Below are 17,982 nucleotides of genomic sequence, written 5' to 3' on the forward strand. Positions count from 1 at the left end.
TGAACACAGAGGGTGATGTGTGTGCTTGGTTCACACACATTGATGAGTGAGGAGCTGAGAGTGTTCTATGTTCTGCTGTTTTACAGTTGGAGAAGAGACAAGGAGGCTGTATGATGAGTATTTTTTTGAGACGGAGTCTTGCTCTGTCTCCAGGCTGGAGTCCAGTGGCGCGATCTCAGCTCACTGCAACCTCTGCCTCCTGGGTTCACGCCATTCTCCTGCCTCAGCCTCCTGAGTAGCTGGGACTACAGGCGCCCGCCACCACACCCGGCTAATTTTTGTATTTTTAGTAAAGACAGGGTTTCACCATGTTGCCCAGGATGGTCTCAAATTCCTGACCTCAGGTGATCAGCCTGCCTGGGCCTCCCAAAGTGCTGGGATTACAGGCGTGAGCCACCGTGCCCGGCCACAAGTATTTTTTTTTAAAGGATTTGAGTATCAAAAAATTATGAAAGGTGGAAAATTGATGAAGCTGTTGAATAGTTTGCTACAAAAATGACCTTTCTGATTGTCTTAGAAAAGCCAAACAAGCCAAAGGTATCAGAGTAGTTGGTCAGAAAAAGTACACACAAAATTAGAAACAAAAACAAAAAAACACCAAAAAGTCATTTCATTCTTTGTTCATTAGGGCAAATTAGAACATGGTTATGACTGCATGTTCCTAGGCTATGTTTTGCCAAATGTAGTAAAAAATAGACTTATCTTAATATTTTTAGTTCCGTTTTAAGGAACAACCCAAACTTTTTCAATCCATCCCTGCTCTGCCAAATCATTTACTATCAAATGATGGTCTTTGTTCAAGTAGATTTATTTAAAGTTACCACCACCCTACCCTGCTCCCTGTACCTGATATTCTTAGTTAACTAGGACCTGTTCTTATTTCAGCCTAGCAAAAGAAACTGGTAGACTAGGGAGGTTTTAGCAGGCGGTTTGCAATTCCTTAGCAGCCCAGAAGAGTTAATGTTTTGCGTAATCATGCCATATATTTATTCTTTCTACCCTGTCTATGAGAAACTCTCCCAAAGGAATAATTTTTTTTCTTGTTTCTAGTTGCTTTTGAAATCATGGCCATCCAGGGAGCATAACCTTTTTATTGCATCCTAATGATTTTGAAGTTGTTTTTAATAGGGTTTCAGATTTAATATTTATCAGTTACCGGGTTCAAATCAGTGATAGTGGAATACTTAACAGTATTAGCTAATGCCTTAGAAAAGCTGCACACGGCGCTCAAGTTATCCTATATATTACAAGAGGCACCTTGTCTTTGTGTGTGTGTGTGTGTGTGTGTGTGTCCTTGGGGGAAGTGTCAGCATCAAAAGGATCAGTCACTTCCTTAATCATCACAAAGAGGCCCTCTAACCAGGGAGAATGTTCAGGATTCAGCCAGCAAGATGGGCCTGGCGTGCAGGGTGGGAACATGGCAGCCTCTTAGAGACAGCTTTTGTCTGATCTTTTCTTAACGGACTTCATGTTTTTGTTTTAGGGTAGTTTTAGATTTGCACAAATGTCTGATCAGTTCTGCAATGCAGTTTTAACTCCCAGATTTTTTCCTTCTTTCTGCAGACGGCGCCTCATCTCCCAGAGATCTTCCTTGGAGACCCTGGAAGATATTGAGGAGAACGCCCCTCTCCGGAGGTAATTTTCTGTTTCATTTATGTATATGTAAACAGTACACCATGACAGCCAGAGATTGATTTTGGTTTTTTAACTTCTTGATCTATAGAATTAAATTTAAAAATAACCATCTGAACTCCAGGGACTATGGGACATCTCCTAGTGTCTAACCCATCTCTGAGGACCACTAGAACTAGACAACGTTAAATCCAATTAGGTGTTGGAGTAGCCCAGTTTGCGTGGAGATTTGGGTGCTTTTCTTTCCGTGGCGCCTCTTCATTTTGTAAACTGCTGCTTAATGGAACAAGACCCAGCATTGTCCCGGCCCATCCCCCAGGTGCAGTCACACAGTAGGTACAGTCCTGGACTTCATTCTCAGCGGGAGGGGCAACAAGAACTCCTCAGGAGGTAACCACGATGTCGCTCCCTGGCTAGGTGCTGGGAAGCCCAATTAGGATAGTTGTGAGTGCTCTCTGGGGTCTGAAAGTGTTCTGTTTCTCCCTCGGGATTAGAAGAGTGCTTGCAAGGCGTCTTTTTGGGTGACGGCCATTGCTGAGCTGTGCTGTGCTGTGCCGGTGACTGACAGGTTCCTCTCCTCTAACCCAGCCAGGCCCTCATGGACGAGAGTGCACTCAGGTGTACTGCACCCCCTTCCATCCTCACTGCAGCCCTGAGCTGGGTGGGGCAGCATGTGGGAGTGAGCCAGGAAGATGGGACACGGGCTTCCCGGGGACTGCAGGGCAGGCGGCAGCAGGGAGGGCATCGGGAGGAGGTGAGCTCCTGTGGACTTCCATCAGCTCCTCCTGGAACCCGCATCTGCACCGTGCGTACCTTGGCCAGGCCAGGACTTGGGAGCGCCTGGCTCTTCCTTCTGAGCCTGGCAGGGTGCTGCTGTAGGAGATGGCCTCCCCCTGGATCTGGCTCCTTCCCCACCTGAAGCTCCACTCCCAGGGCAGAGCCCGTGTCTACAGGCTCCGCCTGCATGAAGAGCGGAGGGCAGAGTGAGCACAGGCAGCCTGGGGTCAGAGGGGAAGTGTCCGGCAACTGTGAACTTTGTCACTGACATCATCCCAAAGAGAAAGGGCTGAACAGTCCCATCTCCACTTTTGGAGTCTTTTTCAAAGCGTGGGTAACCTCCAGGCGCCTCCTAGGATGTGTGGTATGTGGCTGTGTGGCAAACGCGGCCTGGGAACAAGTGTTACTCTGTGAGGAGCAGTTCAGTGGGAGAAGGCCATTTCCCTGCAGGAGTCATACAGAAAGCTACGCTGAAAGTCAAATGAGGGAGCTGGCCTTGGTCCACATACTCAGCGAGCATGCAGGAGAGGTGTTCGCAGGCGCACTGAGTGGCTTTGGTGTTAGAGTGAGTGACGTCGCGATCTGACTGAGGTGCTCCCTCACTCCTGCCACAAACGGGAAAATCCATGAATAACGTTGAGAAGCCCCTGGAGTTTCAAGAGGCTACCAGAAGCCATGGTCCTTGGAACAACGTGGCCACTGTGAGCCGAAGGAAACCGGGTGACTCGGGGTACCAGCTACAAAGGGCTCTCCCCTCTTCAGGAATTCCCAGGCAGGGCTGTTGAGCCTCGGGATGCAGTGTCCTTGAGTCTCGAGGTGTCGAGGAGAGGCCGGAGGAGGACGTGGGTTCTGCGTTCCTGGTTGGTACGCTGTCACCCCTCTTCACGGAATCCACCCAGACTGGTCCTCAGCCTTGTGGTAGCACAAATGAATGCAGTAAAAATGCTTGTTGGCCTCAACTGTGACTTGTACCAGCTCTCACAGAATACTGCACTGAACCTCAAATCTTGTTATTATAAAATTCTAAGAATGTCAGAAATCAGAAGAGTTTTAGAAATCAAGTGTTTATTCCACTAAAGGACCTTTTTTTGATTTAAAAAAGTTCTCAGCCGGGTGCAGTGGCTCACACCTATAATCCTAGCACTTGGGGAGGTGGAAGCAGGAAGATTGCTTAGTCCAGGAGTTCAAGACCAGCCTGGGCAATGTAGTGAGACCCCCATGTCTACAATCAATCAGTCAACGCAAAAATACATAAATAAATAAGGTTCTCATATTGGCTGGGCACAGTGGCTCACACCTGTAACCCCAGCACTTTGAGAGGTTGAGGCAGAGGGGTTGCTTGAGGTTAGGAGTTTGAGATCATCCTGGGCAATGTAGTGAGACCCCATCTCTACAAAAAAAAAAAAAAAAAATTAACCAGGCACATGGATGTGCACCTGTAGTTCCAGCTACTCAGGAGGCTGAGGCGACAGGATTGCTTGAACCCAGGAGTTCAAGACTTAAATGAGCTATGCTCAACACTGCACTCTAGCCTGGAGTTTCTTAAAAAAGAAAACTTTAAAAAAAGAGAACTTAAAAAGCATAACTGTTCTCATATTTACTTAGAAATTCACTTATTCCTAGGAGTTATATTAGCATGATGTAGAAGAAGAGACATTAGTTTGAGAGCCTGGGAACCTGAGTTCTTAGCCTGACTCCAGCTGGGTATGTAGCATTGGAAATTGACTTAGTGTCTCTGGGGCCTCAGTTTTCCCATCTATAAAATGGGAAGACCAATTGGCTGATCGCTGAAGCCTTCTCTGGTCTGTGAAATGGTAACACCAATAATGATGCTGAAGTATTTTGGGAACTGTGGGGGTGGAAGGCTATTAGCCCAACTTGCTTTTAAGCTTAGCAGAAGAACAAATGGCTCCAAGGAATCTATTAGACCTTTTGCATAATTAAGTATATCCTGTAATCAGTGCTAACAAGAAAGAGCTAATCTTTCATTAAATTAATTTTTAATTTAATTCTATGCTAATTTAATTTTGCATCACTTAAAATGTATGTTTTTAAATGGATGTTTACACGCTGTTGCAGGCGGCTGTGAAATTAATTCATTCTTTGCTTAACCTGCCAACCTGAGCACCCGGTATTCCAGTTCCTTGGCAATTGTTGCCAATGCCACAATTCTCTTAAAGCATTTCTTAGATTCCCTGGTGATTTGGTTGAATGCTTAAAAAAAAAAAAAAGGCAAGACAACAAACAGCTTGCTTAATGAAGGGCTAGATTAGTAGGGTGTATGTGCAGTTAGAATTGGGTGCTGATATGGAATTAAAAGATCTTGTTAAGTTACCCTGTTAAAAGTCCTACTTTCCTCTAGCACATCATGGTTTGTTAGTGGATTTCCTGTATCTACCTGTAACTCCAAGAACTGAGCATGCGTCATGAGAGGACTTGGACTGAGAAGTTTTGCACCTGCCTAGTGGTTACCTGGTGTCCAAAAATAAGGAGTTAAGCCGTCTCTACTAGTTGTCAAGAAAAACCTCTATTTGTTTGCAGCAAACGTGGCCGCCATCGGCACCTGCCCTGGTTTTCCAGACTGGGTGGATGGATGCTGGTGGCCGCAGCTGTTAAAGTGATCGCGGCCTCAGCTCCTTCCTTTGTTGGTACAGACAGCCACCTGTGGCCCTTTTGTGGATTTCCACTTCCAGAAGAAGGCTGAGGAATCTGGGGCCCCTCTTTCTGCAGAGAGCAGCTCAGGCCATCCTTCGTCTGTGCTGGCGTCAGTCCCAGCTTCCTGCAGCTGGGAGGTGGGAGGAAGGAGCTAGAGTCTGCTGAGGTGGCAGGATCTGCGAGCCGCCTGAACCCGCACACTGTCTAGCTCTTGGCCTGCTGCCCTCAGATTGACTGGCCCAGGAAGCTCTGCTCCTGGGAAAGGAGGCCAGGGAAGTGGTATAAGGATGCTTCTGAGCCCTTGGCCCTATCTAGAAACCACTTTATGCTTTCAGGGATTCTCCTCTTTCCAGTGACTCCATGTTTCAAGAACCTTCTTTGCGTGTGTGTGACAGGTGGGAACTTTGAGTGGCCTGCAGATTGGAGCAGTCATTCTGGAGGAAGAAATGAGGCTGTTTGGAGTTCTGGGTCTGCTCTCAGAGAGCAAAAGGCAGAGTGAGGTCCTATCTCCTTGAACCTTAGCCAATTAAATCTGGGTTTAGTGGCCCAGGCGCAGTGGCTCACACCTATAATCCCAGCACTTTGGGAGGCTGAGGTGGGAGGATTTTGAGGCTGCAGTGAGCTATGATGGCACCACTGCATTCCAGCCTGGGCGACAGAGCAAGGCCTTGCCTTTCTTTTTAAAAAAATTAAAAATCTGGGTTTGGAGGCCTAGAGTTGGGTGGGGGAGTGTCAATCCCAACCCCACTCTAACCCCTCCTGAAAGCCACAGGAAGCATCTACTAAATGTCCTCAAACAGGGTTCTGCAAGCCTTTAAAAGAATCTTTCTTTTTTTTTTTTTTTTCCCCCAGACTGTGTCTCACTCTGTCGCCCAGGCTGGAGCACAGTGGCACGATCTTGGCTCATTGCAACCTCGGCCTCCCGGGTTGAAGCGATTCTCCTGCCTCAGCCTCCTGAGTGGCTGGGATTACAGGCACCTGCCACCGTGCCAGGCTGATTTTTGTATTTTTAGTAGAGACGGGGTTTCACCATATTGGCCAGGCTGGTCTGGAACTCCTGACCTCAGTTGATCCACCCTCCTCGGCCTCCCAAAGTGCTGCGATTACAGGCGTGAGCCACCACGCCCAGCCCAGAATCTTTCTTTAGAGTCAAGAATCAGGTCACAGGCACCCATGTCCCATGGCAGGAGCTGGCTCCTGTGGCCCAGGTCAGAAAGGTTTTTCGGTAGCAAAACCCAAAATCGAAAAGTCACAGCCCCTTTTATCTAGAATAAACTGAGACTCTTGTTTGTTGAGCATTTTGCTTTTCTGTCGTTGTGATTGTGGTTTTGTAACTTAAAATTTGCCAGGTGAAAACACTACACACAAATAAGGTCTCCTTGGCCTATGGTCTATTTTGCCAGTCCTATAGTACAGGCAAATGCTGTATACTCCAGCAAAATAAAAATTTTTTGAAAACTTGAATCCGAGCCATTTTAGCTCAACAAATGTTTATTTAAAATTTGTCTTAAAAACAAAACAAAACAAAAACAGCAACTAGTTGGGTCTCTGATTTCTCATTCAGTGTAAAGCTGTGACCTCCCAGGCATAGCAGGTCAAGTTGAAACTTAAGGCAGCTGTCCAGGTAATTCAGGCCAAAATCTTGTTGCAGAAGAAAAATGATTCAGGCTTGTTTTTGAACTGAATTTTCCGGTGTTTCCCTACCCCCTTTAAATGTACAGTTTTTGGTTCCCTTCCCCTTCGTTGATACAGCAGGATTCTTTTTAAGACAACAATAAAGAATAATGTCTTCGGAATCTGCATAGGTTTTTGTTTTTTTTAATGCAGGGGACAATATTCTTGATTAGTTGGCTTTTTAGAGACCCATGTAAAATAATAACAGTATTATCAAGAAGTTGTCTATTATTGGGCCTTTTTTAGGCTTCCTTGCTTCCAGCCGTGTTGTCTTCATTATCCTCGCAGACTCCTGCCTGCTTTGGGGTGACTCAAGCCATTTGTCTGGTCCTTCCTTCCTGTCTTTATGTGGAGACGTCTCAGCTGTCCAGCAGGCAACTGACTGTGTTTTTGAAATGACTTTATTTTTCAGATGTCGAACTCTCTCAGGTTCACCCAGACCAAAGAATTTTAAGAAGATTCATTTTATCAAGAACATGCGGCAACACGATACCAGGAATGGCAGGTACTACATTCACACAGAAGCGGCTGCCAGCACCAGTGGGTGGAGACAGGGACTGGAGGAGGGGACAGTTTTAGTGGCCAAAACTCAGCAAACGCAAGCCCACACTTTTAAGATGAGCAGGATCTCATGGAACCTTCCCCGACAATTTCCACCCCACTCATGCCAGAATCACTAAAAGCAATCTGTAGAGAATAATGAATGCTCTCTAAGGCGAAGTGAGATGTTTAGACCAGAAACAAACTGAGTTTTTGAGAACACACGAACGGATTTTTATAGAAATCTTTGAACAGAAAAACAGTTGAGTTTTGGGGAGTTTTTATTTGTTTTTCTGCTTTGTTGGTTTTGTTTTCGTTTTTCACTACCACTGTGTGCTCTGGTCAATAAATGCCCTCCCAGATATGCGCCTGAACTTAGTTTGGGTCCTGGCTTTGACTCTCTTTTTAGGAGAGTAGAATCATGACTTTGCTGGCAGATTCTTCCTCAGTGCTGATCCTGCTTCCTGGGCCAGCCAACATCTGGAGTATGTGTTTCTCCAGCTCTTCAGCTGCTCGTTTGGAAAGCACCATTAAATAAAACTGGTTGAAATTTATATGACCGTGATATTAAAACCTTCCAGACAACAGATAGATCAGAATCATTGTTGCCAGCATGCTCATGATTGGATGGCTAAGTCCATTCATCTCAGCTCCAATGGTGCATGGGGACAGAGTCCAAGACCTCTGGGGTCCCTGGTGCTGTGTAACCCTTGGGGGCAGTTGCTCCCCACTGACTTGAATGGGTGAGTTAGAGACGCCATCCAGAGCTGAGGTCCTGCTGTAGAAGACTCTCTTGTTTGATCTCCTAATTTATAGAAGACCATATGGGCCCCACTAATACTCTCTAATCCATACAAAATGAAAATTGCTAAAAAGTCTTTTAGTTAGACTCATTAAGGCCCAGCATGACTGTAAGTCGGGAGTAAAGTACCCTGTACAGCCTGTATAATAACCCACAACAATTACAGTTTTTACAGGCTTGTTATCTTGAAGTTTATGCCTAGTTTTAAAGCCTTATAAGGACAGGGAACACGATTTTATAACAGTTGCAATGGTTTCAGAATAGCAAAATTGAGCTTTCCAAATGATTTTTACATCGTCAGTATATGTTCATATTTTAAGTACAATGCTTTTAGTTTAAATTTACCAAGTTATTTGTTAAATCGAATACTCTGAATTTCTCTCACCTTTTTTCGCTGACACTTAAGAATTATTGTGCTTTATTTAACCACTGCCATTGTTTTCTTTTGAGGCTTTTACTTACAGAATACAGAGCTTACTCATGCCATTTTAGTGTAATTATCTACCATTGATTTACATTTATGTTTTTGTTCATGATCTCTTTAATCGTAACATAAATGTAGAAAGCCTTTAATTTCTCAATGAAGTCAATGACAAAGCCAAAGGAATGGGTCAAGGAGTAGTGTTCCCACCTCTGATGCTAGCTGGCACGGCACAAAGTCAGATAATTACCCCAGCATGGTTAGGTAGTGAGAGGATACAGTTAATAAAAGACTTGGATTAATGAGATTTCCAAAGAACATTACGGAGCCACCTTCCCCAGCACACTCTTGACCTAAGACAACGTAAACAGCAAAGCCTGCAATTGCTGGCAGTTTTGCTGGGGAGTTTTCAGGGGGAGCCAAGAGGATTCTTAGCTTATCTGAACATCTGAGAATTGGAATTTAGGGCAGGAAAGAGAGCTCTAGGGCCTGTGTGGGAACCGCAGGCTGTAGGCGGGTCGTATGCCCAGGTGAGAGCTGGTTTTCTTGTGCAAAGGGCAGATGAAAGGGCCGGCAGGAGGGGCTGGCCCTCCCACTTGAGGTTTATTAGCAAGGAGGGATTGTCCTTAGACAGATGAAAGTGAGAGCCTGGGAGGAAGCCAGGAAGAAAATACGATTTCTGAGGTGACAGAAGGAAATTGTAGTCAAGAGCTGATGAATGAGAGGACATGACCCAGCCTTTCGAGAGAGGAAAGCAGAAGCTCTGCCCCACGGCAGCTGGGCAGCAGGAGCAGAATCTCCTGCTGGAGGCAGCCGGGGCATTGGGTGAGCCCAGTCCCTGAAATGACAGGTAGGAGGGGTTCTGCTCGTGATCTCAGAGGGAGGCACCCCTGTGCTGGCTTAGGGGTCTCCGATCCCCCCACCTCAGAAATGGGAAGTGAGTGTGTGGCACCTGCACGTTCCCCAAGGCCCCTGCAGGCTCCCTCCCTGCCTGCGCAGCCTCAGTCACATCTGTGCATCGGGCTGTGCCCAGCTCCTGAGTCTCCTTGGGACCCCTGATGAGCACAGCCCAGCCTCTCAGTCTGCAGGCCAGATCCACGGCTCATTTGCTCTTCTGACCCTGAAAACCCTGGCATGGAGGCTCCCGCGTCCCCAGACCTGCTGACCGTGTGATAGAGGCCCCAGTATTGAGGAGGATATGGACTTCTCGTCTCAGCAAGGACCAGAGTGCAGCTCGAGAAATGAACAGGGAACCTCTGTTGTGATACTCACGTCTGACCTAACCAAGAGTTTCAAGCACATTTTGAGACAGAAAGGGGAAAACATGCTTTTAAAACTGAGAACCAGATATAATAAAAGACAATACTTGTGGCATTGAAAAAACAAAACAAAAAACTTAAATATACCTCGTGATCAATATCAGAGTAGCTGCTTAGAAAATAAACCTTGGGGCCTGAGACAGCTCCATGTTCACCTGTGAGGAATCACTTCACCCTGTGACACTGGACCACAAATCCCAGCCGGCATGCAAAGTGGAAGTGAACGCCTTCCGCGGAAGTACGTGGTTGCAATGGAGGATGGAGTTTGCCTTCTGTAAAAACTCTCTTCATCTCTCTGGCATCTGAATTCCGTGAGGCTGGCATTGGGACCTTCTAGAGGGCTTGGTGTGCAGATACAGTGCGGAGGAGCCAAACTGAGGGTGCTTTGGGGTCATGCTGCAAATCGTTGGGCCAGGTGGAGGCTAAGAAGGACAGTGCCCAACAGATCGCAGACCAGCCAGATGGAGTGGAGGGAATGTCAGTACCACTGCTAGAACCAGAGCGTGGCAGGAGCTCTTGGCTGGCCCTGCTGGGTGTTTTGTCTCCTAGCAGGTAGGGGAAGCCATGAGGGATGCTGCTCTCAGCTCCAATTCTGCCTTAACAGAGAAGGCAGACCAGTCCTCAGGACCTGGAGGGAGGTCATGTTGTGGACTTCATAGCTGGAAAAGAACACTGGATTTTAGGAACACGGTCGCAGAAAGTTTAGACTAAGAAGTAGATTATTCTGGGTTGGAGCATGTTTCCAGAAGAGATGATAAAGTTACAAGGATGATAAGATGGTAATAGATGCCTTGATTGAGTGCTTGCTGGGTGCCAGGCTCTAAGTTTTTAACATGCATTGTTTTGGACCAGGCATGGTGGCTCATGCCTGTAATCCGATAACTTTGGGAGGCTGAGGCAAGTGGATCGCTTGAGCTCAGAAGTTCAAGACCAGCCTGGGCAGCGTGGTGAAACCCCGTCTCTACAAAAAAAATACAAAAATTAACCAGGCACGGTGGCATGCGACTGTGGTCCCAGCTATTAGGGAGGCTGAGGTGGGAGGATTGCTTGAGTCTGGGGGATGGAGGTTTCTGTAAGCCGAGATCACACCACTACACTCCAGCCTGGGTGACAGAGCAAGACCCTGTCTCAAAAACAAAAACCCAAAATATAAACATGCTTTGTTTCATTAACTCAAAACTCAATAGGTGTTTGTCAAATAAATGAGTAGAGATGCCTTTTAAATGAGTTTGTCTTCAGGACTAGATCTCGAGGAATGGAAAGAATTTAGAAATACAAATAATCCTTGAAACAACCTGAGTAGGGCATTACTGTCTAGTGGCAGGCAGAGTAACGGCCCTCAGAGATATCCACATCCCATCCCCAGGACCTGTTACTGTGTTAGGTTACATGGCAAAGGGGAACTAAGGCGCAAATAAGCTGACCTTTAAATGGGAGTTTATCCTGGATTATTTAGGTGGCCCCAGTGTAGTTACAGAGTCCTTAAAAGTGGAAGAAGGAGGCAGGATCGTCAGTGTCAAGAGTGATGCAATAGGAGAAAGACTCCTCTGGCTTTGCTGGCTTTGAAGGTAGAGGATGGAGCCATAAACCAAGAAATGCAGGCAGCTGCTAAGAATCTGGAAAAGGCAAGAAAACCAATTCTCCCTACAGCCTCCCGTGGGAACCAGCTCTGCTAACACCTCGATTTTAGCTCCATGAGTCCCATTTCCAAGTTCTGACCTCCAGAATTGTAAGATAATACATTTGTGTTGTTTTAAGTCACTAACTTTGTGGCAGTTAGTTCTGCAACCGTAGGAAACTAAAACATTCATGATCCCGAGAGTGGGAAGTAGAATTCACATCCAGGCATCAGATTGCAAAGTTCATTGTCTCCATTGACGAGAATGTGGGAGATAAAAATCCATATGCAGTAAGATAGTGTGTCATGGTGGACTTTGAGAAAATTCCCTCTTGCATTCTGATTTTTTAAAAATCATTAGCTTAAGGCCAAGGATTAATTTTTAAAATGGCTTAAGCAAACTTACAAGAATGGGGTGAGGGAGACTAAAGTCTAGATGAACTCGATTGTTAAAAAGAAAATAAAATTGGAACTGTCATACATTGCTGATGGAATATAAAATGGTGCAGACACCGTGGGAAAGTTGGGTGGTTCTTCAAAAAGTTAAACATAAAATTACGATACAATTAATTGCTAGTTGTAATTAATTACCTAGCAATTAATTGCTAGTTGTATACCCAGAAGAATTGAAATAGGTATTCAGACAGATATTTATACACCAATGCAGTGTTATTCACAATAGCTAATAGGTGGAAACAACCCCAGTGTCTCAGCAGATGCATGGATAGACCATGTGCTGTATCCATACAATGGAGTAGTATTTGGCCATGAAAAGGAATCAGTACTGATACATGCTACAATGTGGATGAATCTTGAAAATAAGCTGAGTGAAATGAGCCAGTCACAAAAGGTCAAATGTCATATGACTCCATTTAATTGAAATATCCAGAATAGTCCATAGAGACAGAAGGTGGTAGGTAAGAGGTTACCAGGGGTTAGGGCAAGAGGGAATTATTGCTTAATGAGTACAGAGTTTCTATTAGGGGTGATGGAAAAGTTTTAGGAATACACAGTGATGATGGTTGCCCAACATTGTGCATGTACTTAATGACACTGAATAGCACACTGATTAGATGGCATTTTATGTTTTATATATGTGTATATATATATTTTTTCCCACAATAAAATAAAACACCAGTAATAGCCATAGGCTATTACTATTAAGACAATGGTCAGAAGCAGAAGGGAAAGGATGGCGAATTTCCTGGGATGATGGTACGGGGTCAGCAGATGTCAGCTGCTGGCCTGCTTTTAACTTCCTCACCAAGTAGAACTGGAAGTGCAGACTCTAAACAAAGCCACCTACCAGGCACACAGTAGGCACTCAGCAAGTTGAATAAACAGAGAGGCCTTTTAAGTGAATTGTAGTCATCAGGGCTAGGTCCTGGAGAATAGAAAGAATTTGGAAATACAGATGATCTTTAAAGTGCCGTGGAGAATGAATGAAGTTTTAAGTCTGATACCAAGCAAAAGTTGCCTTACAGTGGAAACAAGTGTGAGGGTAATGGGAGAGGGTAGATTCTTTTTTTTTTAGATGGAGTCTCACTCTGTCTCCCAGGCTGCAGTGCAGTGGTGTGATCTCGGCTCACTGCAAACTCCGCCTCCTGGGTTCACACCATTCTCCTGCCTCAGCCTCCCGAGTAGCTGGGACTACAGGCACCCGCCACCATGCCCAGCTAATTTTTTTGTACTTTTTTAGTAGAGACGGGGTTTCACCATGTTAGCCAGGAAGGTCTCGATCTCCTGACCTTGTGATCCGCCCGCCTTGGCCTCCCAAAGTGCTGGGATTACAGGCGTGAGCCACCGTGCCCGGTCGGGAGAGGGTAGATTTTAATAATCGTAGACTGGCAAGCCTAGAGCTGATGCTTAGCAGAGTTTGAGAACAGACGGTTTGTGTGGAGGTTGCTAGCAGTCAACGTGAGTTCACTAAGAAAATGTCATGTCCCATCAACTTCGATTCCTCATTGATGGAATAACTTAGTTAGTAAAGTGAGGAAGTGCCATGGACATTACATATCTAGATTGCGGCAAAATGTCAGTTTATTCCTCACTATCGCATGTCCCTGTGGATAGAGCAGTGAGAAGGGCCGGGTGATTGTGAAGCTGGAGTTTCTGCAGGTGGCTGAAATTTGTCAGCTGACCATCATCAGCCTGAGGGCGAGTTTGAATAGAATAGCATGTGGTATTCCCGCCAGCGTTACCTCCTGCAGCCAGTTATCTCCTGCAGCCAGCGTTATCTCCTGCAGTCCCTGCAGCCAGCATTATCTCCTGCAGCGTAGATGAGTGATTGGCGTAAAGGCCCAGAAGCCTCGTTGTCAGCCATGTGGAAAGCTAAAAGCAGGGAGAGCAGAAGCAGGAAGGAGCATTACAGATGAGAACCAAGATGCAGATACTTCATTCACTGGAAATGCTAGAGCCAGTCCACCGAGATTAAACTGAGCAAGGATAAATGTAATTCAGGTGGACTGCTGATTATAGCACAGGATACAGATTTTTTAGTACACATGAAAAATATCTTGGCATTTAGGACAGTGTGTTCCACCCCAGGCTCACAATGCAATGCCAATACAGAGGGAGCTAATTTAGTTTGTCCTGATGGAAGGCTAGTATCACGGAAGGCTGGTGTCGCCTTTGCACCCAACCAGGGCGGGTCCCATCTGTGGTGTTACCATCAGCGTGCATGTCATGTCATAGAAAGCTAGATGTGTATTAGGATGGTCCCCCAGCAGTGGACTTTGTGGAAGGAGTTGTGATGAACCTTGAAAATAAGCTGAGTGAAATGAGCCAATCACGAAAGGTCAAATGTCAATTGACTCCATTTATATGAAATAACCAGAATAGTCCATATAGACAGAAAGTAGATAAGAGGTTACCAGGGTTTAGGGCAAGAGGAATTATTGCTTAATGACTCTCCAGATACAAGGTGCCCAATAATAAGGCAGTTCCTTAACTACATGCACTGTAGGAACATGCGTCCTCAGTCCACCCCACACGTTTGCTGGCACCTACTCTGTGACTATTGGGATGTATCCATGAATAAAACAGGTTACATCCCAATAGGGAGGGAAATGATAAATGTGCACAGGTGAAAGATGAGATGATGTGCCATGGAGAGAGACTGAGGCAGCCAGGGTTGGGGAAGGACACTCTGGGGCAATGGGGAGACCTGACAGTGGAGGTGTGAGGGAGGTGAGGGAGCCAGCCCTGGGGCTATCCCAGTGGGGAAGCACATGCGCCCTGATGGAACAGCAGTCATGGAGACGCTGAGGCAGAAGGGCCGGGGTGTGTTTGAGGAACTTTAGGAAAGCCCACATGGTGGAGGTGATTGAGAGGAAGGAAGGAAGGAAGGCGAGATGAGCTCTGAGAAGTCGGTGGTGACTGCGGAGGTCCGTCTGGTTGTGAGCAAGGTGGGAACCACGCAGCGTGCTGAGCAGAGGTGCGAGTGATCTGACTCGCCTTGGAACACAGTCACTCTGGGTGACCAAAAGTCAGGGGTGGGCACTGCGGGTCATTTTGGTAAACTTATCTTCCCTGTAGAAAATGAGAGGGTGGGTGGGTATTATCTTCTAAAAGAGTTCATTTTGATATGAAGTTCAAAAGCAACTCAAGATCTTTTTGAAAAGCTGGTCACAAGTGTCCAAGCAAGCCTTTTGTCAAAGAAGAGAGGTGGCTGGCGGCCCAGTGCCACAGCATCTGGAACGGGCCTTTGAAGCTCCTGCTGAGGAGGGCAGTTGGCAAGTGGAAGCTGCTGCTTATTGTAAGAGGAGAGCCAGTCACCGTGGGCTCTAACCTGCATCGTCACTGAGAACCCTGCTTGTGTGCCACAGTGGAGGCTAAACAGAAGTGAAGATAAATCTCAGTTCCCAGCCATTAGATACACCCTTGAAGAAGACAGACATTTACACAGCCTCGCTCATTGCTGGCCAGGAAGGACTGACGCATCAGAAGGACAGCAGGGATTCTGAGTATAAAGACTGGAGACACTCGGCCAGGGCGTGGTGGCTCACGCCTGTAATCCCAGCACTTTGGGAGACTGAGGCGGGTGGATCATGAGGTCAGGAGATCGAGACCATCCTGGCTAACACAGTGAAACCCCGTCTCTACTAAAAATACAAAAAAATTAGCCGGGCGTGGTGGCAGGCGCCTGTAGTCCCAGCTACACGGGAGGCTGAGGCAGGAGAATGGCGTGAACCCGGGAGGCGGAGCTTGCAGTGAGCCGAGATCGCACCTCTGCACTCCAGCCTGGGAGACAGAGCAAGACTCCGTCAAAAAAAAAAAAAAAAAAAGACTGGAGACACTCAGTGGCTTTTGTGACATTTATGTCTAGTGACCCTCACGGTCAAGAGCTTTCCTCTTGGTGCTCCCAGTTCTTGAGACTCATGAACCTCTGTCTTGAAGAGCGACAGAGCCCTCGTTTCACTTGGGTGTCTCCTCCCTCTGTCACGTGCCTGCATGGGCTTTACTGGGTGTCCTTTTGAAGTCATCTGGGTGTTGAATGTTGGCATGGCATGCAGGAGATGGCTTCATGTGCCCTGGAAGTGCTGCCTCCTGGGTCTGCTTCAAGAATCATCTCATTGTGAACAGGTAGAGAAATGTCCTCAGCAGTAAGTCGACTGAGCTATCTCCTCCCTTGGGAGGAATTTTCAAAGAGACGTAAAAGGATTTGAGATGGAAGTGGATAAAGAACTGAGCCAGAGTGTTTTCTCTTTAAAGTATGAACTCAATAGGATACGTTAAAAAGAAAAAGAAAGAAAGAAACACGTGAAAGACTTCAGCACCCTTTATCTGCATTTTAAAGGAAGATGGTAAAAGTACAGTGACTGAAGTCAAGCTGGAGCCTTTCCTTGTTGCACCAAAACATTTTGGAGGGAAAAAGGGGATGGGTCATAACTAAATTAAGACCTTGTTTGTGATCTCATCAGTTCCAAGCTGTCAGCCTAATTTAGTTTGAAAAACGACTTGGAGGAAGTGGCATGTTTCAAAAAATAAAACGGCTCGTTACCAGCCCCGGACTGGCCTTTTTGAAAGAAGAAAAATGTCATTGCTTTTTCTCCCTAAAATGAACCCGTCCAGTTTGATAGAAGTCAAGCATCTTCTGTGGGGCACCTTGCAACACGGACCCTTTCCTGAGCTGGCTTTTTTTCCTCTCGGAGATTTTGTTTTTCGTAAAAAGGCTAGCACCTGCCATCCCCTCAGTGGCAGAAGGCGGCAGGAAGCATCTTTATCGTTGTCATCATCGGTGTTTATGATCAGTTCTTAACAAAACCCCAGTCTAGGAGGACAGGGAGTGGACAGCCTGAAGAAGCCTCCAGGACTCCCCAGACCTCACTGGGGCTCCGGTTCCAGGCTCTTCCTTCACTGAGATGGCCCCCAGAGCCGCTCACAAGTCTCACCATCGCATTTCCTTGGCTTTATTCGCCTGGCACTAAGTGGCGGGAGCGGGGAGAGAAGCTGGCATGCAGGGCAGTCACTCGGCACTGAGAATACTGGTGTCCAGTTCCCGGCGGTGTGCTGGGTCAGCACCACACGCACCTGGTTTTATTATTCATGCCGCTTTAAATAGCATGGAGGTGAGGCTGGCTGCTTCTGTAGTGTTGCATGAGGCTTTTGAGATAAATGATTTTCAATCAACAGAATCAATAGCAGCTGTGCTTAGTGCCGCGCACTTGTGTACGTGTTTGCGACTGAAAAGCTCACAGCCTGTGGGTGCTTGTTGCTGCTTTTCCACCAGTTTGATTTGAAGAAATAAAAGCAGTCACAGAGGAAAGGTAAAAGAGTTGGAAATTGTTTCAGATTGGACAGAACCTTCCCTTGGCGGTTGTATTCATCTGTTCTTATGCTGCTGATAAAGACCTACATGAGACTGAGCAATTCGTCTGTTCTCACGCTGCTGATTCGTCTGTTCTCACACTGCTGATTAAGACATACCTGAGACTGAGTAAAAAAAGAAAAAGAGGCTTAATGGATTCACGGTTCCATAGGGCTGGGGAGGGCTCACAATCATGGCGGAAGGCAAAAGGCACATCTTACATGGCAGCAGGCAAGAGAGAATGAAAGCCAAGCAACAGGGGTTTCCCCATATAAAACCAACAGATCTCCTGAGACTTTTTCACTACCATGAGAACAGTATTTGCGAAACTGTCCCCATGATTCAGTTATCTCCCACCGGGTCCCTCCCACAACATGTGGGAATTATGGGAGCTACAATTCAAGATGAGATTTGGGTGGGGACACAGCCAAACCCTATCGGCAGTTCTGTTTTAATCTTCTGCTTAGCCTGGGAGCCCAGAGGAGACATCAGTCCTTGGTCTGCATCATTGGTCTGCAACACATTGAGAAGAAAACAGTAATTATAGCTAGCAGATGACTCAGGGCTGGACCACACTTCAGGATGCAGCTACCAGGGCTGTTCTGGCTGAGCAGGAGGGGAGGGAATTCCAAAAGGCCTTCCTTCCTGACTTTTTTTTTTTTTTTTTTTGAGACGGCGTCTCCCTCTGTCACCCAAGCTGGAGTACAGTGGTGTGATCTTGGCTCACTGCAACTG

At 46.4% G+C, this 17,982-nt stretch overlaps 1 protein-coding gene across 2 annotated transcripts in view; it reads left to right on the forward strand.

The window, feature by feature from the left end:
* CABLES1 (Cdk5 and Abl enzyme substrate 1) overlaps positions 1-17,982 on the forward strand; it is a 124,453-nt gene that overhangs the window by 51,638 nt on the left and 54,833 nt on the right. For both annotated transcript variants that reach the window (XM_003830344.6, XM_034943449.3), the window contains exons 2-3: positions 1,564-1,635; positions 7,151-7,243. In XM_003830344.6, the coding sequence (XP_003830392.2) occupies positions 1,564-1,635; positions 7,151-7,243 (165 nt within the window). The remainder of the gene's footprint in view (positions 1-1,563; positions 1,636-7,150; positions 7,244-17,982) is intronic.

Source organism: Pan paniscus, chromosome 17, assembly GCF_029289425.2.
Source record: "Pan paniscus chromosome 17, NHGRI_mPanPan1-v2.0_pri, whole genome shotgun sequence".
Taxonomy (NCBI): Eukaryota; Metazoa; Chordata; class Mammalia; order Primates; family Hominidae; genus Pan; species Pan paniscus.